Source organism: Schistocerca cancellata, chromosome 11 (genome assembly GCF_023864275.1).
Source record: "Schistocerca cancellata isolate TAMUIC-IGC-003103 chromosome 11, iqSchCanc2.1, whole genome shotgun sequence".
In the NCBI taxonomy this organism is placed as follows: Eukaryota; Metazoa; Arthropoda; class Insecta; order Orthoptera; family Acrididae; genus Schistocerca; species Schistocerca cancellata.
In genome coordinates, this window is record NC_064636.1 from 19,042,745 (window position 1) to 19,066,968 (window position 24,224).

General features: G+C 44.7%; 1 protein-coding gene across 1 annotated transcript in view; it reads left to right on the plus strand.

Moving 5' to 3' along the window:
- LOC126108837 (uncharacterized protein DDB_G0290685-like) overlaps positions 1–24,224 on the plus strand; it is a 60,497-nt gene that overhangs the window by 11,939 nt on the left and 24,334 nt on the right. The window contains exon 2 of the mRNA XM_049914200.1: positions 3,005–3,111. Within this exon, the coding sequence (XP_049770157.1) occupies positions 3,005–3,111 (107 nt within the window). The remainder of the gene's footprint in view (positions 1–3,004; positions 3,112–24,224) is intronic.

A 24,224-nucleotide genomic window follows, 5' to 3' on the forward strand; every position in this document is an offset into this window, starting at 1 on the left:
AGGTCAATGGCGGGATATCCATGAAGATAGTAACTGCTCTCGAAACAACAGATATCGTTGATGACTGTTCTGCTTCTCTAGAATGAACCGAGAACAATTGCTATCTTCATATGTAGTTAAATGGCTACCTGGGCATTGACCTTCGTCTGTGCGAATGCGCACAGGTTGCCCGAACTCTTACGGCAATCGCCACCTTAGTGTGCGCGAGTACTGAGTACTGAGTGGATGGGCAAGTATCTATTAGGCCCAATACGTATGTAGGTTGTGGACAGTTGGGAATGTGGGTCTCACGGGTGGCGTACAAGGGGTAAGTCCCTGCAGTCACGCTATTCATCTGTGTCCTCGGTGGCTCAGATGGACAGAGCGTCTGCCATGTAAGCAGGAGATCCCGGGTTCGGGTCCCGGTCGGGGCACACATTTTCAGCTGTCTCCGTCGAGGTATATCAACAACACCTGTCGGCAGCTGAGGGTTTCATTTAATTATCATTTATCCTACAGAAGCTGCACGGTCATCAGTATCTGTTATTTCGAGAACAGTTACTACCTTCATATATATTGGCTAACGTACGGTAAGGACGACACACACACACACACACACACACACACACACACTCATGCCCGAGGGAGGACTCGAACTTTCGACAGTGGGAGTCGCGCGAACCGTGGCAAGACGCCCTAGACCGCACGGCCGCCGAAGACGTTCAATAGTGTTTTTTTCTCAGTGTAGCAGAATTTGGGGGCGTCGTCGCCGTTCCACCAGATGCTGAACACTTCCTGTTTCCTTAATGATTTAACTATCCGGCGAACGGTCCGGACACTTGGATGATGTCGTCCAGGATACCGAGCAGCATACATAGCACACGCCCGTTGCGCATTTTGATCACAGTAGCCATACATCAACGTGATACCGACCTTTTCCGCAATTGGTAAGCGGTCCATTTTAACACGGGTAACGTATCACGAAGCAAATACCGTCCGGACTGGCGGAATGTTACGTGAAACCACGTACTTATACGTTTGTGACTACTACAGCGCCATCTATCACAAAGCGTAAAAAGTGGTCCAACTAAAACATTCATATTTCTTTACGTACTACACGAATATGTAATAAAAATGGGGGTTCCTATTTTAAAAAACGCAGTTGATATCCGTTTGGCCTATGGCAGCGCCATCTAGCGGGCCAACCGTAGCGCCAATTGATTTCCCCATTCAAGCTACACAAGTTTCATTCGTTGTAGTTTTTTCGTTTGACGCTTATTTCGTGAGATATTTGGCCCGGTCGCGATCAATGGACCACCCTGTATTTCGTTCGTTAGGCATTAAATCCTTGCATTTATATAGAGATTGAAATGCTATTTTTCAACCCACTTAGTAAAACATTAGTCCCTCGCAAAAAAATAAAATAATATAGCGGGTTTGCCGGCCGGAGTGGCCGTGCGGTTCTAGGCGCTTCAGTCCGGAAGCGCGCGATTCGTACGGTCGCAGGTTCGAATCCTGCCTCGGGCATGAATGAGTGTAATGTCCTTAGGTTAGTTAGGTTTAAGTAGTTCTAAGTTCTAGTGGACTGAAAGTCCCATAATGCTCAGAGCTATTTGAACCGTTGTTTTGCTTTGATTAAACTTGTTGTAGGTGGGATTCAGTCATAAAAAAATTGTTTTGGGGGACATCATCTTCACACCGAGCGGGGTGGCGCAGTGGTTAGACACTGGACTCGCATTCGGGAGGACGACGGTTGAATCCCGCGTCCGGCCATCCTGATTTAGGTTTTCCGTGATTTCCCTAAATCACTGCAGGCAAATGCCGGGATGGTTCCTCTGAAAGGGCACGGCCGACTTCCTTCCCCATGCTTCCCTAATGAGACCGTTGACCACGCTGTCTGGTCTCCTTCCCCAAAACAACCAACCAACCGACATCATCTTCACGGCAGTGACTGTTTTTATTACACTATTGCAATTTCGGCCGTAGGCCATTATCAAGTGATATTATGGCTTTGAGCTATGTCAACGTAACGTAAGCTGACACATTTGTATGTCTTGTCAATACTGTTCAGTACACTCGTGCACTTGCAGATTAAGTTGTTTTACGATGTTTGAATAGGTGTGCTCGCACTGTGTAACAATGTCACGAATGTATTTAACAGTATTGACAACGACGTACAAATGTGACAGCTTACATTATGTTGACGTGGCTGAAAGCCATAGTATCACTTGATAATGGCCTAAGCCCGAAATTGCAGCCGGCCGGGGTGGGCGAGCGGTTCTAAGCGCTACAGTCTGGAAGCGCGCGACCGCTACGGTCGCAGGTTCGAATCCTGCCTCGGGCATGGATGTGTGTGATGTCCTTAGGTTAGTTAGGTTTACGTAGTTCTAAGTTCTAGGAGACTGATGATCTTGGAAGTTAAGTCCCATAGTGCTCAGAGCCATTTGAACCGAAATTGCAATAGTGTAATAACAACTTACAAGAGTCAGTGGCGTGCAGACCATGTTCTCCAAAAAAGTTGCTCGTTTGTTTAGACTGAACTATTCCCTTCTTTATGTTGGCAAATTTTTGTGGTTTACTGTCAAACGATCCTCGTTAACATGAGAAAACAGTTTTGTCTCCGTGCTCTGTCCAGTGGCTGGCTCCTTCCGGTGCCGTTTCGCGCTGCTGAACTCAAGCAGAAGAATGTGTGAAATGTTCCGATTTCTCCACTCGGCACTCCAATTTCTGCTATATCCGAGTAACAAAATGACAATACGTAATGTCGGACAGCAGCAGTGAATAACAAATGTAAAAAAAATTACAGTCGACGAATAACGCCACAGCAACAGCAATACCAACACGCAAAAGAAAAACGACTTAGGCGCCGACCTCTTACTATGTATCAGCAGCGCCGTCGAAGCGAGCCCGGGCGTTTCGCGGCAGATTCGCTTTGTCGGCGTGCAGCAGCAGCGCCCCCCGGGCGGTGCAGAGCAGACAACCAGTTTGAGTGACGCCAGGGTGTGCGCCTTGTGTTGTGTTGCAGCGGCAGCGGCAGCGGCAGCCAGCTGAGGCAGAGGAGGCGTGGGGCAGCCAGCCGGCTATCCAGCCAGTGCAGTGCAGGGTGCGTGACCGGCCAGCGCACCGCGGCAGGTAAGCAAGAGGCCTGCCTCACTTCCACTAGAATTACGGCACCTCACCTCAACCTCTCGATACCAGCAGCATTCTACTGTGTTTCTGTAAAATAGTTAACATAGTTCTGTGCCAACATTCAGGCTTGATTTCATTAATGTAGAGGCACTTCGATACATCGATATCTACATATTGCAGTGATATTCTCATGTGTATTCTTTCCTTCGACCATAGATACTAGCAGACTGGCCTTGCTGCGCAGAAGCTATAGTGCTGGTGTAGCTCCAACATAAACCACGTGACTGTTGGCAAAACGTGGCAGGATTTGAAATCAGCGGTCTGCCATCCTATGTTTGTATCGTATTTTCCCCACGTTTGTCAATTGAATGCCAAACGCTTCCAACAAAAACTACTTTTTTATTTGTGAAAAATGATGCCAGAACTACATTTGACCTGGATTTGCCCACAGTATCATTTATAAAATCTAACAAATACATCGAACGCCCCTCTGGTGGGCAGCGGGACGAAATTACTATAAACTATCAATTATAGTAAAAAGTCGTTAAAATTCTTTTAAACAGTAAGAGTGGGCTCGTGTCGAAACTTTAAACATTGTATTCGCCACGTTTCGAGCTTTAGTCACTTATAAAACAAAATGGGCTAAGGGAATTATGTCAACTGTAGGTGTCAAAATTGTTGACTTTAGGACCAGGTCCATTTTATAGTATCAATTTTAGGTGCACTTCAAAGGTTCAGTTCCCACTATTTTTTACAAAGGTTTAAACTATCAGTTTAAAAAAAACGATATTTTAGATGAAATGTGAGACTTTGCAGTTTCAGAAAATAATTTTGGAGCCTAGGTTTGAAAATGACAGACACTGTAAATACAAATTATAGATATACATTGTAAATAATAACTAACCTATCAAAACACTTATCTGCGAAGTGCTTCGAGCAAAGGCGCGTATGTGCAGATGGCTTCAAGTTTTTCCGTTTCAGGGCCTGAATCCAAAGCTGCCTTCGGTTTTCATCCTTACAGAACCTATGAGTAGGAACGAGAAACGATTATACTTACTTCTTTAACCGAATTATCACAGATACTTTCCAAAATCTAATACTAGTCTGACTTTACAGCCGTCACTTTCAACACTTTAATTTACGTGATACTCTATTTCAAGTGTAAAAAACATATGAATGTCACTTCAGCAGATTTCAATAAATGCATCTGCACTATCATAGAAACACTTACACGTGAAATGTAATGCCATTTCCCAGACAAAACGCTGAGTACAGCCATAAGCGCAACACGAAACAACCATGTTTTGCCAACATTCACGTGACTTCAGCCCAGAGATGTTGGAGCCACGAAAATGACGTCAGGGCCAGTCTATTATATTTATGGTCGAAGATTCTTTCTTTTGTCACTATGATCTTTGACATACTTGTAACTCTGATTTTTGGGCGCGTAAGCGGTCTTTAGAGAGTCTAGCTTTGGTCGTCATGTTGAAAAGACGCAAATTGTAGTCAGTTTATGAAATGTGAATTTTATCACTCAGGAAGATATTTTCAAGTGTTTTATATTGTGAAGTGATGTTGCAACAAAAGTAATAAAAAAGAAGTGTAACTTAAATTCGGAGTGCTCATTACTTTTTTACATCACCACTATTCTAACTTGCAAAAGTTTAATCTTCAAGAATGGTTTATGAAACGCATCTATAAAACTTTTGAGTATCGCAGAATAACACCTAGGCCTCTTTGCATCCGAGCTCGGAATCATCACTACCTAGATTTTCGACGATTGAGCCACGAGTTCACAACGAGACCAGCGTGGGAAGCACGAAAAGATGAGTCCCTAGTTCATCCGTTATTTGATGAAATGACTTTATTAGCTGTGCTCTAATGACACCTGCCACATAATATAGCTTTGTTGTTGCCCGAAAATGCAATATTTAGCAGCGTGAGCAACACTACAATCATAATTAATTTTTGACCGTTGCTGTGGTAGGGTTGTTAGACTCCCCACCACCGCTAAACCTCCTGATTCACGGCACTGTTAATCGTTTGCCAATCCAAGCACGTGGACGACGACGCGCGCTATCTACAAACTAAGTGCATATATTAAAAAAACAAATTTCGTTAGACATCAAAATTTGCGTGCCATAAGTTGGCCAGGGACTATATGTCCAAAAATAGTGTCACGTATGTGTGCCTCTCTGAAGTGCTGCATACAACAAAAGTTAATTCGCCCGCCACAGTGACGCGTAGCTTCCTTTTTGAAGTCCTCTCGTAAGTCACTGACGAGGCCGTCAAGATAGAAGCCGAAACGAATGTGAAACACGACTATTATACTGCAGCAACAAAAGCGTCTCAGGAAACACAAATATTATACTGCAGCAGCAAAGGCGTGCGAAGTAAAAAAAAATTAAAAAAAGCTCTAAACACTTATTCCTCTCTGACATCGGTGCGCGAAAAATATGATTGTCTAAGGATTCGAGAGCTTCTTGGTGTAGTGAAAAATCAGTGTGAACGTAGTTTTTGCGAGACGTCAATCCGATCTTTCTCCCCGCCAAACACTCGACTGGTTTCACGTGGTGCGTGACAGTCCGCTCTGCCGCAGCTGAGGAAGACGCGGCGTGGACCGTTGTCTAAAAATGCTCAAACGTGTATGAACTGCTAAGGCACCAAACTGCTGAGGTCATCGGTCCCTAGACTTGTACACTACTTGAACTCACTCACGCTAAGAACAACACGCGCGCGCGCGCGCACACACACACACACACACACACACACACACACACACACACACTCACACTCATGCCCCAGGTAGGACTCGAACCTCCGACGGCACGGGTCGTGCAAACCGTGACATGGCACCTTAAACCGAGCGGCGGCTGTTATCTCGTCTCGCTTTTACTCTCGGGATCGGTCAAGTTTTCTGTTTTATTTATTTGTCAACTTCCTGGGAGCATTCCAGACACAGCTTCTTTTCTCACTATATATTTTACAGAACGCTGATTAGAAAATATAAAAATAAAATAGTTGAAGAATTAATACAAAAAAATTGTCACAGAGAATACGTAATAAGCAACGCATTACAAAGAGTGAGAGAAGTTTTCAACTGCCGCGACGAACACGTGTAGAGAATAGACGTTGTGTACCGACCGGAAACCTTGCAACTTGGATTTGAATACTAGGCGTTTCTCACTCTCGCTTTAACCGTTTCCGCCGCAAGCCCGCTGAAAATGTAACCTGCTGAACAGTATATATATATTCCAACATATTACATCAAGATCGTTTCGTAATTTCGGTGTCCACATTAACGGTTTCGGCAGCTGATTGTCGTCTTCAGGCGCTACTAATTGACTATTAGCTTCGTAATTGTATATACGCTTTCCAGTTACGCACTTTGAACATCATGATGCCGTATAAAAAGTGTCAACCAATTACACATGGTAAAAGGGGGGCTGGAATTAAAATATTGCCGCCTACTGTTAACATAGGGCTTACGGAAGAGAATGGTAGAAGGAAATTGGCGCAGGAGGGGGGGGGGGGATAAAAGGCTGTAGAGTGTAGAGCAGGCTCGTCCAAACTGCGCACAAGCAGCGGTCGAAAGCATTGATACGAAACAATGCCTTTAGGCAACAGACGTAAGGCTGCAGTGGATCGAGATGGGTGGTCGACAGCAGCAGACAAAAAGAAAGAGGAGCGGCGCGTCCGCACTATTTAATACTGAGTGGGAAATTAATTTCCTCTGTACTGCTGTCGAAAATCCTGCCAAATGTTTAGTATGTCATCGGAACCTCATGTATTTAAAAAAGTACTCGACCGAACGGCACTTTAATTCGTGTCACAAATATCATTTCGAAAATTTGTCGCGAGAGGAACGCGAGTGAAAGCTTGAAGAACTGAAATAAAATTTCAAGCAGCATCACTGTAAACTAAGTGTTTCCTATCGTATGACTCTTTATTATTTATAAAGATGACAAATAAAACTGTATTTTATGATCTGATATGTCACTTGGCAATCTGCCAGTTATCGAATATCCGATTGTCAGCAACAAGGAACATTTCTTTTTTCGGTTAATTTTTATATTTGCGTTGCATTAAATCGCGTCGCACAGACATAAGAAGTAGTTTCAGGTGCGTTATTTTTTGCCACTTTCTGAAAACCCTTCACAAACGCTCTCTCGGGCAGCAAAGTGTCATTAAGAGTCATTCTTTGTTTTTGTATATTGGTGTTTATATGGATAAGAAGACATATGTTTTAGTTTGCTTACGTTTTCAATTAATTAAAACGCAAATATTCCGACAGATAAAAATTTATTTTGCGACCGCATTTCGCTGTCCTCGCCAGCGTCTAAGGCCGCTTTTCACAGGAACTGGCGGGAAACGCACCTAAAACCAATCTTTTTTTGTTAGTTTTTATTTGAGTTTCAGTGAATGAAACAATTAATTGTTAAAATGATAAGTGTTCTGAAAAACAGGATTGTACAAAATTAATTGTATGTTCTTTTTGCCGTGGTATGAGCAGGAAACAGGTGGGCAAAGTTCGCGCGCAAGCTACAACTGCTGGCTGAGAATTGCGAAAGCAGGGAACCCCCCTGTGACTGGGAACCTCATCAAGGATTCCCTGGTCGACTCGGCGGCTTGTATTTGTCCAGCAGACCTCACGGAAAACTTTGAAAAAATAGCTCTTTCGCCTCAAACTGTTGCTCGCCGAGTTAAAGATACGGCCTCAGATATGGAGCAGCAATTAATGGAGAGAGCGGCAAACTTCACTTTCTATCGCTCTTGACGAGTCCGCGGACGTTGCGGACACATCTCAGCTCGTCATGTTGATTCCAGGTGTCGACGACAATCTGCGTGTCACGGAAGAATTTCTCGACCTTATACCATTAAAAGACACAACCACGGGTTCGCGTATTTTTCTAGCCGTAGAAAACGTGTTAAGAGTCAATGGGTTTAAAATGGGAACGCCTGACCAGGGTAACAGCGGATGGAGCCCTTGCGCCACGAGGGATACGCACTGGATTTCAGAGTTTCGTCAGGTCAAAAATGGCTGAAGTTGGCTGTTCCCAATTCGGGGCAATCCATTGTCTGGTACACCACCAAGCACTCTGTGCGAAGATTGTCGGTAGATTATCTGCGATCGCATGCACTCACACAATCGCCAATTTAAAGAATTTCTGGCTGATATCGAAGCGGAATACCCAGACATCCCCTACCACGCCGAAGTAAGATGGCTGAGCAGAGGAAAGATGCTTCATCGGTGTTTCTCCCTGAGGGCCGAAATAAATAACTTTTTGGAAATAAAGGAAGTCCAGAAGAACTACTTTGTGGTCCTAAGTGGGTGGCGAATTTGGCTTTCTTGAGTGACCTTACTGGTCGTTTAAATACTTTGAACATTTCACTCCAAGGCGAGAATCACTCTGTTGCTGATTTAGTGCAGCCGATTCAAGCATTAAAAAAAAATTATTTCGCGGGAAAAACAGTTGCAGGAGAAGAATTGTGGTCACTCTCCCGCACTTGACAGCGTTGAAGAAAATGTAGATTTTTCAGATTATGTTCAAATCATTTGCGAATTAAAAGAATTACAAAAACAGTTTGAAAACATATTTTTGGAGATAAGTGAGCTTCAACCGGCCTTAGATATATTTGTTCGCCCATTTTCCCTTCGGGCAGAGCACGTCTCACAAGAGCTTCGACTAGAGCTGATTGACCTACAGTGCGATGTCCTATATTTCTAAAATAGATTATTTATGACTATAGTTCATTTAAGGAACTGATATATTTTTTCAGAAGACCCCAAATATAAAAATTAACCGAAAAAAGAAATGTTCCTTGTTGCTGACAATCGGATATTCGATAACTGGCAGATTGCCAAGTGACATATCAGATCATAAAATACAGTTTTATTTGTCATCTTTATAAATAATAAAGAGTCATACGATAGGAAACACTTAGTTTACAGTGATGCTGCTTGAAATTTTATTTCAGTTCTTCAAGCTTTCACTCGCGTTCCTCTCGCGACAAATTTTCGAAATGATATTTGTGACACGAATTAAAGTGCCGTTCGGTCGAGTACTTTTTTAAATACATGAGGTTCCGATGACATACTAAACATTTGGCAGGATTTTCGACAGCAGTACAGAGGAAATTAATTTCCCACTCAGTATTAAATAGTGCGGACGCGCCGCTCCTCTTTCTTTTTGTCTGCTGCTGTCGACCACCCATCTCGATCCACTGCAGCCTTACGTCTGTTGCCTAAAGGCATTGTTTCGTATCAATGCTTTCGACCGCTGCTTGTGCGCAGTTTGGACGAGCCTGCTCTACACTCTACAGCCTTTTATCCCCCCCCCCCCCTCCTGCGCCAATTTCCTTCTACCATTCTCTTCCGTAAGCCCTATGTTAACAGTAGGCGGCAATATTTTAATTCCAGCCCCCCTTTTACCATGTGTAATTGGTTGACACTTTTTATACGGCATCATGATGTTCAAAGTGCGTAACTGGAAAGCGTATATACAATTACGAAGCTAATAGTCAATTAGTAGCGCCTGAAGACGACAATCAGCTGCCGAAACCGTTAATGTGGACACCGAAATTACGAAACGATCTTGATGTAATATGTTGGAATATATATATACTGTTCAGCAGGTTACATTTTCAGCGGGCTTGCGGCGGAAACGGTTAAAGCGAGAGTGAGAAACGCCTAGTATTCAAATCCAAGTTGCAAGGTTTCCGGTCGGTACACAACGTCTATTCTCTACACGTGTTCGTCGCGGCAGTTGAAAACTTCTCTCACTCTTTGTAATGCGTTGCTTATTACGTATTCTCTGTGACAATTTTTTTGTATTAATTCTTCAACTATTTTATTTTTATATTTTCTAATCAGCGTTCTGTAAAATATATAGTGAGAAAAGAAGCTGTGTCTGGAATGCTCCCAGGAAGTTGACAAATAAATAAAACAGAAAACTTGACCGATCCCGAGAGTAAAAGCGAGACGAGATAACAGCCGCCGCTCGGTTTAAGGTGCCATGTCACGGTTTGCACGACCCGTGCCGTCGGAGGTTCGAGTCCTACCTGGGGCATGAGTGTGAGTGTGTGTGTGTGTGTGTGTGTGTGTGTGTGTGCGCGCGCGCGCGTGTTGTTCTTAGCGTGAGTGAGTTCAAGTAGTGTACAAGTCTAGGGACCGATGACCTCAGCAGTTTGGTGCCTTAGCAGTTCATACACGTTTGAGCATTTTTAGACAACGGTCCACGCCGCGTCTTCCTCAGCTGCGGCAGAGCGGACTGTCACGCACCACGTGAAACCAGTCGAGTGTTTGGCGGGGAGAAAGATCGGATTGACGTCTCGCAAAAACTACGTTCACACTGATTTTTCACTACACCAAGAAGCTCTCGAATCCTTAGACAATCATATTTTTCGCGCACCGATGTCAGAGAGGAAAAAGTGTTTAGAGCTTTTCTTTTATTATTATTATTTTTTTTTTTTTTACTTCGCACGCCTTTGCTGCTGCAGTGTAATATTTGTGTTTCTTGAGACGCTTTTGTTGCTGCAGTATAATATCCGTGTTTCACATTCGTTTCGGCTTCTATCTTGACGCCCTCGTCAGTAACTTACGAGAGGACTTCAAAAAGGAAGCTACGCGTCATTGTGGCGGGCCAGTTAACTTTTGTTGTAAACAGCACTTCAGACACAGATACACATACGTGACACTACTTTTGGACATACAGTCCCTGGCCAATTTATTAGACGCACTATAGTTAAGCAAATTCTGATTGATGTCTACAGAATTTTTTTTTTTCTTTTAATACATAAATTGTGATAAAATGATTATGTGTAGGCTACTTCGTAACTGAGGTGATATAACAAATAAATAAAACGTATATTTTTTTTCAATAATTACAAGAAAAATTAAAGTATTGTAAAAGTGAAAAAATTAGTCTTGATACCTTGTTGAGCCACCTTATGCAGCTATGAGAGTCTTAATATGACGTGGCATGCTGTCGATTCAGGACTTGGCTGTGTCCTGCATTTGTGGACGGTGATTTCACACACGGATATCTTCTCTAGGAGCTGTGTTTTTGTTGTGATGACATCTTTCGCCACTTCGCTCTTCATCAGTTCCCATACATTTTCTATGGGGTTCATGTCGGGACTATTACCCGGCCAGTCTAACAGAGGGATATTTTGTTCCTTCAGAAAGGATTTAACTGACCTGCATAAAAATTCTCTAAGTTGTGGGATTTAACCGTTTTTGCACGAGTTCCTTGCCTCATTATGCCTTTAACCATGTAATGATGGCCTGTACCCTTGCCACAGATGACAGACCAAATCATCACCTTAGTTGCGCGTTTTACGGTCTGAATAATGCATCCGGGATATTTTCCTCCTGTTCGACGGCGCACGTACTGAGATTTGTTATTTAAAGTTCCAAACGTGCTTTTATCGCTGAAGCATACATGTAAAAATCAAGAAATATAATTTACTATGAATAAATGCACATAGGTTATACCAAATCGTAAATAATAATCTTATCACACCACCGTTTAGTCCACTTCAGACTCTTTGCTTTCATTGTCGCTGTTAACTTTGGTTGTCTAGCGGGTCCACAGGCCTTGAAATCAGTATCCTTCAACTTTCTGCGAATAGTGCCTTCAGATGCACTCACATTAGCCTCTTCCAGTTGAGATTTTATCTGTTTCGTTGTTGCAAATCTGTTTTCTAGGCGAATTCTTTTGAGAAATTTTTCTTACCTTGAGGTGAAAATTGGTTTTCTGCCACACGTATTCTTCCTTCTGCCAGTGGGTGTGTTGGACCTTCCATCGAGCTACGCACCCCCTTGAAGATGTCTCCCGCAGTCGGAGACGAAACGTTCAGAATTGACACAGAATTCATCAACCGACCACGGCATAGAGCCCAGATAATTACAATGGACAAGAAATATAAACTTTGAGATTTATCCGCGAGATCGTAATTCTGTCAGAGGGTACAGCCGTCTTGGTCTTAGAAAAGCTCATTATCGACAGAACTAAGAGAAGAGTAGTGGTATGTAGAATTAAATCGGGCAATGCTGATAGCAATAGAGTAGTGAATCAAATCCTCAGAGTAGTCGATGCGTTTTGTTATTTGGACAGCAAAATTACTGGGTACAGTCGAAGTAGAGAGCAAATAAGGCGCTGATTGATAATAATACGAAACATATTTCTGCAAAACTGAAAATTGATGACCTCGAATGCAAATTTAATTCTGTGCAAGAAGGTGTTTGTCTGGACTGTAGCCTTCTGCAACACGGACGATAATGAGACAATGTTATTCGGCAGAAGAATGCTGAAGATAAGATAGGCAGGTCGTCATACTGAAGCGGACTGCCGGAAAAAGAAACTCGTGGCACACGGCGAGTAAATGAAGGGGTCGGTTCGTCGGAAACGTCCCGGGGCGCCGAGGAATCCGCAGACTATTAACGGCAGGAAGCGCGTGGGGTGAAAATTGTAGGGCAGCGATGGTGAAACTGCCAAACGTTGGCGAAACCAGCCACGAGCTGAGTAAATTTGGTCGCTTACCTCATGACAGAGGGCAGTGTGGCAGCCGCGGGGTTACACGTAGGGCTGCTGATAAAACACTGATATTCTTTACAAAACATATCGACATATATCGGCGATATTTCTTCACCAGTATGTTGATATCGAAATGGCGCTATCGAATGCCGACATTTTTTATACACACATCAAAAAACGTTTCGCATCAGCTCGGTTCCGAGAATTTCGGAACCTGTACAGAAAACTGGAATAGACAGCAACACAAACATCATTTCCACCCTTTTTATTGCTCATGAAAACCACACATTGCGTGTTGTACCACCACACAGCGAAATGTTCAGAGGCGGTGGTCGAGATTGTTGTACAAACTGTAACGTTCCCTGGCAGCACACACACTATTAATAAAATGAAATGACATTTAGTTGTACTATGTACGCCGCTATGAAGCAGTTCGTATGTACTGTAATTGTTAAACAAAAAATATTATTTAATTTTGTATAAAGGACGTTCGTTATTATTGTAATATTTTCTGTAATAATATTATCGATGTATTTATGATTGTAATATTTCTATACTCATAATGTAATTAGGAAATATGTTAATATCTGCGATAAAGAAAATGTAAAATACAGCCACAGAGGAAAATAATGTTGTAAGATTACAAAGAGACATTCACAATCAGCAATAGTATAAATAGGAATACATAATGTGCATTCTTTGTCGTCTTCCTCGAGAGCTGAGAGAGAGAGAGAGAGGAACCTGTGACGTAGCATTTTATGAATGAGTAGACTTCTTTTGTCTGTATCTATCTTTAGCCGCCATTAGAGGAGAAATTACAAAGTAATGTAAGTTTAATTATTGTTTGGTCTAAATACATTATAATTTATCAAAATTGTGTATTACTAATGTAAATTAGCTTGCCCATGTCGTCTATAATATTTCTTTAAAGAATTTTCAGCATTTTTAGCGATTATCGTTGGTGTTGCTGGGCTGTGTCGCGACCGAACGATTTGCAGCGGCGGCACATTTAAAAAATTGTTCCGCTAAAAAATTTACCAAACCCGTAAATCGGAAGATGATAAAATTAGCAGTGAATTGCGAAATATTTTTCTTTTACAGCGATCCTGAGGCTGACGGAATTTATTACTGGTTTTACATTTGTGCATTCATAGGCGGATAATTAACGTTGAAGTTGTTAATCCGTTGGTTCTTTCAATTTCTAAAGCAAATAACTTAAACGTATAGTGAAGTGTGTTTTGTCAATGATAATTAAACGTTCAGGTCGGCTTGGCAATATTTAACCATTTTATGCTAACAGAGACAGTTTTGTGTTCCATAGCTAACGCCGGGAAAGAATTCAGTAAGTATTTAAAAAGCCACTGCATTTAGAAAATGTGTGCCAAGACCGAAATACGTAAAAAAATTAATTTATACAATTTTCAAATAAATGTTATTAATCAGTTAGTATGAGAGGGTTGCTAAGGTTCACGTAATTTTAAATGTGCTTAATTCTGTCTAAATGAATTTTTATTACCACACGTAAATAAGGGGTTCTACAAGAAAGTTCGTACTGAAAGAGTAAATAACAATAATATTTAAAGCTATTCCTTCCCCATTTTCATCCATTCATTTTTTTTTACATAATAACACTGGTACCTCTAATACCCAGTAGCACGTCCTCTTGCATTGATGCACGCCTGTGTTCGTCGTGGCATACTATCCACAAGTTCATCAAGGCACTGTTGGTCCACATTGTCCCACTCCTCAACGGCGATTCGTCGTAGATCCCTCAGACTGGTTGGTGGGTCACGTCGTCCATAAACGGCCCTTCTCAATCTGTCCCAGGCATGTTCGACAGATTGACGTCTGGAGAAAATGCTGGCCACCCTAGTCGAGCGATGTCGTTATCCTGAAGGAAGTCATTCACAAGATGTGCAAGATGGCGGCGCGAATTGCCGTCCACGAAGACGAATTCCTCGCGGACGTGCTGCCGATACGGTTGCATTACCCGTCGGATGATGGCATTTACGTATCGTACAGCCGTTACGGCGCCTTCCGTGACCACCAGCGGCGTACGTCGGCCCCACATAATGCCACCCCAAAACAGCAGGGAACCTCCACCTTGCTGCACTCGCAGGACAATGTGTAAGGCGTTGAGCCTCACCAGGTTGCCTCCAAGCACGTCTCCGACGATTCTCTCGTTGAAGCCAGATGCGACACTCGTCGGTGAAGAGAACGTGATGCCAATCCTGAGCGGTCCATTCGGCATGTTGTTGGGCCCATCTGTACCGCGCTGCACGGTGTCGTGGTTGCAATGATGGACCTCGCCGTGGACGTCGGGAGTGAAGTTGCGCATCGTGCAGCCTGTTGCGCACAGTTTGAGTCGTAACACGACGTCCTGTGGCTGCGCGAAAAGCATTATTTAACATGGTGGCGTTGCTGTCAGGGTTCCTCCGAGCCATAATCCGTGGGTAGCGGTCATCCACTGCAGTAGTAGCCCTCGGGCGGCCTGAGCGAGGCATGTCATCGACGGTTCCTGTCTCTCCTCCGTGTCCGAACAACATCGCTTTGGTTCACTCCGAGACGCCTGGACACTTCCCTTGTTGAGAGCCCTTCCTGGCAGAAAGTAACAGTGCGGACGCGATCGAACCCCGGTGTTGACCGTCTAGGCACGGTTGAACTACAGACAACACGAGCCGTGTACCTCCTTCCAGGTGGAATGAGTGGAACTGATCGGCTGTGGGACTCGCTCTAATAGGCGCTGGTTGTTTATCATTGGGTGGGTTTAGTGACGTTCCTGAACAGTCAAAGGAACTGTGTCTGTGATCCAATGACCACAGTCAACGTCTGTCTTCAGGAGTTCTGGGAACCAGGGTGATGCAAAATTTTCTTGATGTGTATATTATATTGTTTTCGCAATTTTCGATAAATACTTGTTCTCTTGAAATTGTAGTAGAACATAATTTTACTTTCAGTGTGTGAAGGAGCCTTCCTACCTTTTAGCTTTCATCTCGCCCAGTCCAGACCATCTCTTTGAGTGTGGGGATCGAGTATCGATGCCCGAAGAAAAAGTCGATTGCGCTCTCGAGGGGTGGCGATGTGAATGGAATGTCAAGGTTTCCGATGTGAAGAAACAGAACTGTACTACATCGGCATTCTTCAAGAACAGTTGCTGCTAATGACGACAAGCTCTGCAGTCGGCGAAGCCCTGCGACCAGTGGGAGTGCTGACGTAATCAGCGCTCGGTCGCTACCAGCAGAAACTGCAGCGTTCAGCTTCGCTACGCAGTTTTGACACTGCAGCTGCTGCGTCGCTGGCGTCTGCGTAAATGGAGAAAGGGCCAAGTCGACACGAAGTGTTCCGGACGAATCGGACGTGTGACGAAACCGAACGACGAACCCAACGGACGCGCTTCACCGTGCCACTTGAACGTGGAGGCAGGCGCCACTGCTGGCAGTGCGGTTATCGTCAAGCGTGAGCGTGCGCCGTTCTCCTTTCAGTTCTTGCTCTGAGGGGGATATGCAGGCTGCTAGCGTCTCGATATGCAGGATATGTAATGACAAGTAGATACTTAAATATACAGCTCTAAAACCAGCTGTATATTTACAATATGCAGCCGATACTCTTTTTTAGGCCTCTACGTCGATATTTTTTCCATCAAATATATGGATAATGTTTATCGATTTATCTAGGAGAGGATAAACGTCTCTAAATATCGATATATCGAATTCACGGCATTTTTTAAAAAAATTATCAACAGTCGTAGTTAGTGGCTGTCGGAGATGATGTTTTATTGCTTGTCTGCCAGTACTGACGAGCATCCCCGCTGTGCAGTACATTTTGTCACGAGAGTGAATTTCATAACAGTGACGGTCATCTTGAACCGTGGTGCTTGTGTGTAGCAAGGAACTTCAAATTAATTTCGGCTTTTTCAGTACAAACGATTCGTTTATGAAAGTTCTTTGATGTCTCATAGTGACTAGTGGACTTAAATATACAGGACTATTAGAAATGATTGAAGCGATTTCATAAATTCACTGTAGCTCCATTCATTGACATATGGTCACGACACACTACAGATACGTAGAAAAACTCATAAAGTTTTGTTCGGCTGAAGCCGCACTTTAGGTTTCTGCCGCCAGAGCGCTCGAGAGCGCAGTGAGACAAAATGGCGACAGGAGCCGAGAAAGCGTATGTCGTGCTCGAAATGCACTCACATCAGTCAGTCATAACAGTGCAAAGACACTTCAGGACCAAGTTCAACAAAGATCCACCAACTGCTAACTCCATTCGGCGATGGTATGCGCAGTTTAAAGCTTCTGGATGCCTCTGTAAGGGGAAATCGACGGGTCGGCCTGCAGTGAGCGAAGAAACGGTTGAACGCGTGCGGGCAAGTTTCACGCGTAGCCCGCGGAAGTCGACGAATAAAGCCAGCAGGGAGCTGAACGTACCACAGCCGACGGTTTGGAAAATCTTACGGAAAAGTCTAAAGCAGAGGCCTTGCCGTTTACAATTGCTACAAGCCCTGACACCCGATAACAAAGTCAAACGCTGTGAATTTTCGGCGCGGTTGCAACAGCTCACGGAAGAGGATGGGTTCAGTGCGAAACTTGTTTCCAGTGACGAAGCAACATTTTTTCTTAATGGTGAAGTGAACAGACACAATTTTGCGAATCTGGGCGGTCGAGAATCCTCACGCATTCGTGCAGCAAATTCGCAATTCACCAAAAGTTAACGTGTTTTGTGCAATCTCACGGTTTAAAGTTTACGGCCCCTTTTTCTTCTGCGAAAAAAACGTTACAGGACACGTATATCTGGAAATGCTGGAAAATTGGCTCGTGCCACAACTGGAGACCGACAGCGCCGACTTGATCTTTCAACAGGATGGTGCTCCACCGCACTTCCATCACGATGTTCGGCATTTCTTAAACAGGAGATTAGAAAACAGATGGATCGGTCGTGGTGGAAATCATGATCAGCAATTCGTGTCATGGCCTCCACGCTCTCCCGACTTAACCCCATGCGATTTCTTTCTGTGGGATTATGTGAAAGATTCAGTGTTTAAACCTCCTCTACCGAGAAACGTGGCAGAACTGCGAGCTCGCATCAACGATGCTTTCGAACTCATTGATGGGGACATGCTGCGCCGAGCGTGGGAGGAACTTGATTATCGGCTTGATGTCTGCCGAATCACTAAAGGGGCACATATCGAACATTTGTGAATGCCTAAAAAAACTTTTTGGGTTTTTGTATGTGTGTGCAAAGCATTGTGAAAATATCTCAAACAAATTAGTTATTGTAGAGCTGTGAAATCGCTTCAATCATTTGTAATAACCCTGTAAGTCGGAATACTATTACGAACTAAAGTTAATTGCACACGTAGTGAAAGCGATAACACTTCACCACGCAAATACAGTGTAGCAACCGTTAGATCGCTGAGGGCGGCAGCGAGATGAAACAGAGAGCTTGAATAATGATGACAAAACCACCGGCTGTATGACAATCCACGTCGTTTTATTCTTTTTTACTCTTGTTACGAGTTTCGACACTAAATGGTGTCATCTTCAGGCCCCAACCGTGCAATGAACAGAACCGTATGCAGGACCAAAATTAACTGGACTCCATGTCTTCCGTGTCGGTAACAAGCCCAGCATGGTAAACCACTAGCCTCTCGCCATACTGCCCTTTTTGAAGGACATCATCCTTACGCCAGTGACTGTTAGAACTCTTTAAGCCGTAATATCACTTGATAAAGGCCTAAGGCCGAAATTGCAGTAGTGCGTGATAAAAACTTATAACAGTCACTGGCCTAAAGATGACGTCCTTCAAAAAGCTTTCTATGACAGTGAATCCCAGCTACCACAAGTGCATACTCCGCTTGTTTCTCACGCGGAAGAAATGGAATCAGTATGCATACGCGGCCCCAGATGCCACCCCACAGTGTCAGAATTCGCTCTAGACGAAAAAAAAGTTTGACGACCGGTGTTGTAGAGGGCGACCATAGCCTGACAGCAGTAAAGCAGGTGGAAGAGGAAATGGAGCAGGACGCGGAGTTTAGTGTTAAAACGAACGTCCCGTCGACGACAAAGTCATTAGAGACGGAGCACAAGCTCGGATTAAGGAAGGCGGCAGGAGGAAAGCGTCTGTGCCCTTTCGAAGGAACCATCCCGGCATTTGCCTGGAGAGATTTAGGGAAATCACGGGAAACCTAAATCAGGATGGCCGGACGCGTGTTTCAACCGTCGTCCTCCGGAATGCGAGTCCAGTTTGCTAGCCACTGCGCCACCTCGCTCGATCTGTGGACCGAAGTCAACAGCAACAGCACAACAAAACTGCCAAAACACAAGCGTAAAACGTTATTGAGTAATATACACAATGTGATCAAAAGTATCCGGACAGCCCCAAAAGGCTGGCTGGTGTGGCCGAGCGGTTCTAGGCGCTTCAATCTGGAACCGCGCGATCGCTACGGTCTTAGGTTGGAATCCAACCTCTCGCATGGATGTGTGTGATGTCCTTGGGTTGGTCACGTTTAAGTAGTTCTAAGTTCTAGGGGACTGATGACCTCAGATGTTAAGTCTCATAGTGCTGAGAGTCATGTGACCCATTTGAACACTCCTAAAAACATAGGTTTTCCATATTAGGTGCATTGTGCTGCCACCTACTACCAGGTACTCCAAATGAGCTACCTCAGTAGTCATTAGACATCGTGAGAGACCAGAATGGGACGCTCCGCGGAACTCACGGACTTCGAACGTGGTCAGGTGATTGGGTGTCACTTGTGTCATACTTCAGTACCCGAGATTTCCACACTCCTAAACATCCCTAGGTCCACTGTTTCCGATGTGATAGTGAAGTAGAAACGTGAAGGGACACGTACAGCACAAAAGCGTAGAAGCCGACCTCGTCTGTTGACTGACAGAGAGCGCCGACAGTTGAAGAGGGTCGTAATGTGTAATAGGCAGACATCTATCCAGACCATCACACAGGAATTACAAACTGCATCACGATCCACTGCAAGTACTACGACACTTAGAGAAGAGGATAGAAAACTTGGATTTCACGGTCGAGTGACTGCTCATAAGCCACACGTCACACCAGTAAATGCCAAACGACGCCACGCTCGGTGTAAGGAGCGTAAACATTGGACGACTCAACAGTGGAAAAGCCTTGTGTAGAGTGACGAATCACGGTACACAATGTGGCGATCCGATGTCGGGGTGTGGGTATGGCGAATGCCCAGTGAACGTCATCTGCCAGCGTGTGTAGTGCCGACAGTAAAACTCGGAGGCGGTGGTGTTATGGTGTGGTCGTGTTTTTCATGGAGGGGGCTTGCACCTCATATTCTTACGCGTGGCACTATCACAGCACAGGCCTACATTGACGTTCTAACCACCTTCTTCCTTCCCACTGTTGAAGAACAATTCGGGGATGGCAGTTACATCTTTTAACACGATCGAGCACCTGTTCATAATGCACGGGCTGTAGCGGAGTGGTTACACTACAGTAAAATCCCTGTAATGGACTGGCCTGCACAGAGTACTGACCTGAATCCTACAGAACACCTTTGGGATGTTTTGAAACGCCGACTTCGTGCCAGGCCTCACCGACCGACATCGATACCTCTCCTCAGGGCAGCACTCCGTGAAGAATGGGCAGCCATTCCCCAAAAACCTTCCAGCACCTGACTGAACGTATGCCTGCGAGAGTGGAAGCTGTCATCAAGGCTAAGGGTGGGCCAACAGCATACTGAATTCCAGCATTACCGATGGAGGGCGCCACGAACTTGTTTTCAGCCAGATCTCCGTATACTTTTCATCAGGTAGTGAATCTGCATATTGTACGACGAACTACAGTTTCTAGGATAGGAATTCACTGCTGCAATGAACTGTCATAGGTACAGGTGTACCACCTAAAGCGACATCTGAAAACTTCTTGCCGGACCGGGACGAACACGGATTTCCCGCTTATAGCCTTGCCACTGAACACTGCACGAGCATGCTCGCTGGACCGCCCAAACTTCCGATATGTCCCACACACCGGTTTGTTTTTTCTCATACGTTATTAACTCATTTGCCAATACTCGCACATCTCGCGATTGCCGTGCACATTTTAGAATTAGGGTGTGCAGAAGTCATGGCCTGTCGTTGTCGTTTTTCTCACAGGCCCCTAGCCACGGGTATCACGAGATATGCGAGGTAATTGAATTAATAAACTATGACAACAACTAGACGGGTGTGTGACTTGTGGAAGTTCGTGTCGGTCTAGATAGCATAGAGGATAGCCTAAATGGTAGCTCGGTCCGGGACAAATTTTCATATGTCCCTTTAGGTGGTAGATCAGTAACCATTACAATCAAGTTGAAATTCAGGAATAAATTTCGTTATTCGAAAGACCTAAGTCGAAACAAGGCCCCGGGAGTAGACAACATTACAATAGAACTACTGACAGCCTTCGGAGAGCCAGTCCTGACAAACCTCTACCATCTGGTGAGCAAAATGTATGAGACAGGCGAAATTCCCTCAGACTTCAAGAAGAATATAATAATTCCAATCCCAAAGAAAGCAGGTGTTGACAGATGTGAAAATTACCGAACTATAAGTTTAGTAAGCCACAGCTGCAAAATACTAACGGCAATTCTTTACAGGCGAATTGAAAAACTGGTAGAAGCCGACCTCGGGGAAGATCAGTTTGGATTCCGTAGAAATGTTGGAACACGTGAGGCAATACTGACCCTACGACTTATCGTAAAAGCTAGATTAAGGAAAGGCAAACCTACGTTTCTAGCATTTGTAGACTTACAGAAAGCTTTTGACAATGTTGACTGGAATACTCTCTTTCAAATTCTGAAGGTGGCAGGGGTAAAATACAGGGAGCGAAAGGCTATTTACAATTTGTACAGAAACCAGATGGCAGATATAAGAGTCGAGGGGCACGAAAGGGAAGCAGTGGTTGGGAAGGGAGTGAAATAGGGTTGTAGCCTCTCCCCGATGCTATTGAATCTGTATATTGAGCAAGCAGTAAAGGAAACAAAAGAAAAATTCGGGGTAGGTATTAAAATCCATGGAGAAGAAATAAAAACTTTGAGGTTCGCCGATGACATTGTAATTCTGTCAGAGACAACAAAGGACTTGGAAGAGCAGTTGAACGGAATGGACAGTGTCTTGAAAGGAGCGTATAAGATGAACATCAACAAAAGCAAAACGAGGATAATGGAATGTAGTCGAATTAAGTCGGGTGATGCTGAGGGAATTAGATTAGGAAATGAGACACTTAAAGTAGTAAAGGAGTTTTGCTATTTAGGGAGTAAAATAACTGATGATGGTCGAAGTAGAGAGGATATAAAATGTACACTGGCAATGGCAAGAAAAGCGTTTCTGAAGAAGAGAAATTTGTTAACATCTAGTATTGATTTAAGTGTTAGGAAGTCATTTCTGAAAGTATTTGTATGGAGTGTAGCCATGTATGGAAGTGAAACGTGGAGAATAAATAGTTTGGACAAGAAGAGAATAGAAGCTTTCGAATGTGGTGCTACAGAAGAATGCTGAAGATTAGATGGGTAGATCACATAACTAATGAGGAGGTATTGAATAGGATTGGGGAGAAGAGGAGTTTGTGGCACAACTTGACTAGAAGAAGGGATCGGTTGGTAGGACATGTTGTGAGGCATCAAGGGATCACCAATTTAGTATTGGAGGGCCGCATGGAGGGTAAAAATCGTAGAGGGAGACCAAGAGATGAATACAGTAAGCAGATTCAGAAGGATGTAGGTTGCAGTAGGTACTGGGAGATGAAGCAGCTTGCACAGGATAGAGTAGCATGGAGAGCTGCATCAAACCAGTCTCTGAAGACCACAACAACAACATTCAAAAAAATTACGTTGGGGACGGATGTTGTTTGTCGTTTACGTTGTGTCTCCGGCCGCTTTCCCTCTTCCCTGTGGCGGTGGTCCCACGCCGACGGCTCGCCACGGTGTTACTCAATGGCGGCGTGAGCCGGTGCCGAACGGGTTTTTGAAGCTAGCGACTGGCGCCAGTGTAGGGCAGGAGGTGGCGCCAGCCGCCGCGGACTCGGTCCCGGGCCGCGCTGCAACTTAACGGCGGCCGCCAGCAGATAAGGCCGCCATTGTTTCCCAGAGAGAGAACCGCTTTATTGCTGCCGGCAGGCGGGCAGCCGCAGTATAAGGACGGGAGCCACGTCTCCGAGGAGAACGGCCCGCGCGCAACGACCTGGCGGCGCCGGTTTCCACAGAGCGCTGCCAGACTGCCGCGTCAGCTGCACCAGGGCGGACGTGTTCGCGTGGTCGTCTTCGGCGTGGAGACTGGTTCGATGCAGCTCTCCACTCTGGTCACTCCTGTGCGAGCCTCTTCGCTCCCCAGTAACCACTGCAGTCTGGATCCACTCCGACCTACTCACTGCATTCAAGCCTTCCTTTTCATCTACAATTTTTACCCCCGCCCACCTCATACACTGTTCAATTCAGACATTAGTGATTTACCAACCACAATATCAACTAAATTCATCTATGCTGATGACATCGCACTGGTGGCGCAGAGCAGTATGATGGTGAACGAGTTCTTACGGAGGATCTGGAGAAGATGTCAACTTTCTTTAAGACCTGGAGATTGATCCCAAGCACATCAAAAGTCTCTTGTTTCCACCTAGCGAATCGTGCTGCGAACTACAAACCGAGAGTTCTGCTCTGTGGACAAACGTTCACGTACAATCCTTTCCCAAAATATCTCGGAATCACTCTAGATAGATGACTAACTGAAAACCTCATCCGCCGACAGGTGTTGTTCATATATCTCGATGTGGACAGCTGAAAATGTGTGCCCCGACCGGAACTCGAACCCGGGATGTGCTGCTTACATGGCAGACGCTCTATCCATCTGAGCCACCGAAGACACAAGATAAATAGCGACTGCAGGGACTTATCCCTTGTACGCCACCCGTGAGACCCACGTTCCCGTACCTAATAGATACTTGCCCATCGTCTCATTACTTGCACACACTAGGGTGACGATTCCCGTAAGAGTTCGGGCAACCTGTGCGCATTCACACAGACGAAGGTCAATGGCTAGGTAGCCTTTAACTATATATACGAAGACAGTAACTTTTTCTCGAAAGAACAGTTCCTGTCGATGGCCGTGCAGCTTTACCCTACCTGTCGGCAGCTGACGTTTTCAGTTAGTCATCATTTATTCCAGGGTAAAGCTGCACGGTCATCGACAGTAACTGTTCTTTCGAGAAAAAGTTACTGTCTTCGTATACTCTAGACAAAACCCTGAGCTACAAAGAGCTCGTCACTAAGCTTTCTCATAAAGTTGCCGCAAGGAACATCGTACTACATAAGCTCAGTGGTACCAACTGAGGAACCTCTGCTCACCGTCTGCGTTTAACAGGCATCAGTGTTGTGTACTCTGGTGCCGAGTACTGGGCGCCTGGCTGGTTCAAAATGGTTCAAATGTCTCTGAGCACTATGGGAGTTAACATCTGTGGTCATCAGTCCCCCAGAACTTAGAACCACTTAAACCTAACTAACCTACGGACATCACACACATCCGTGCCCGAGGCAGGATTCGAACCTGCGACCGC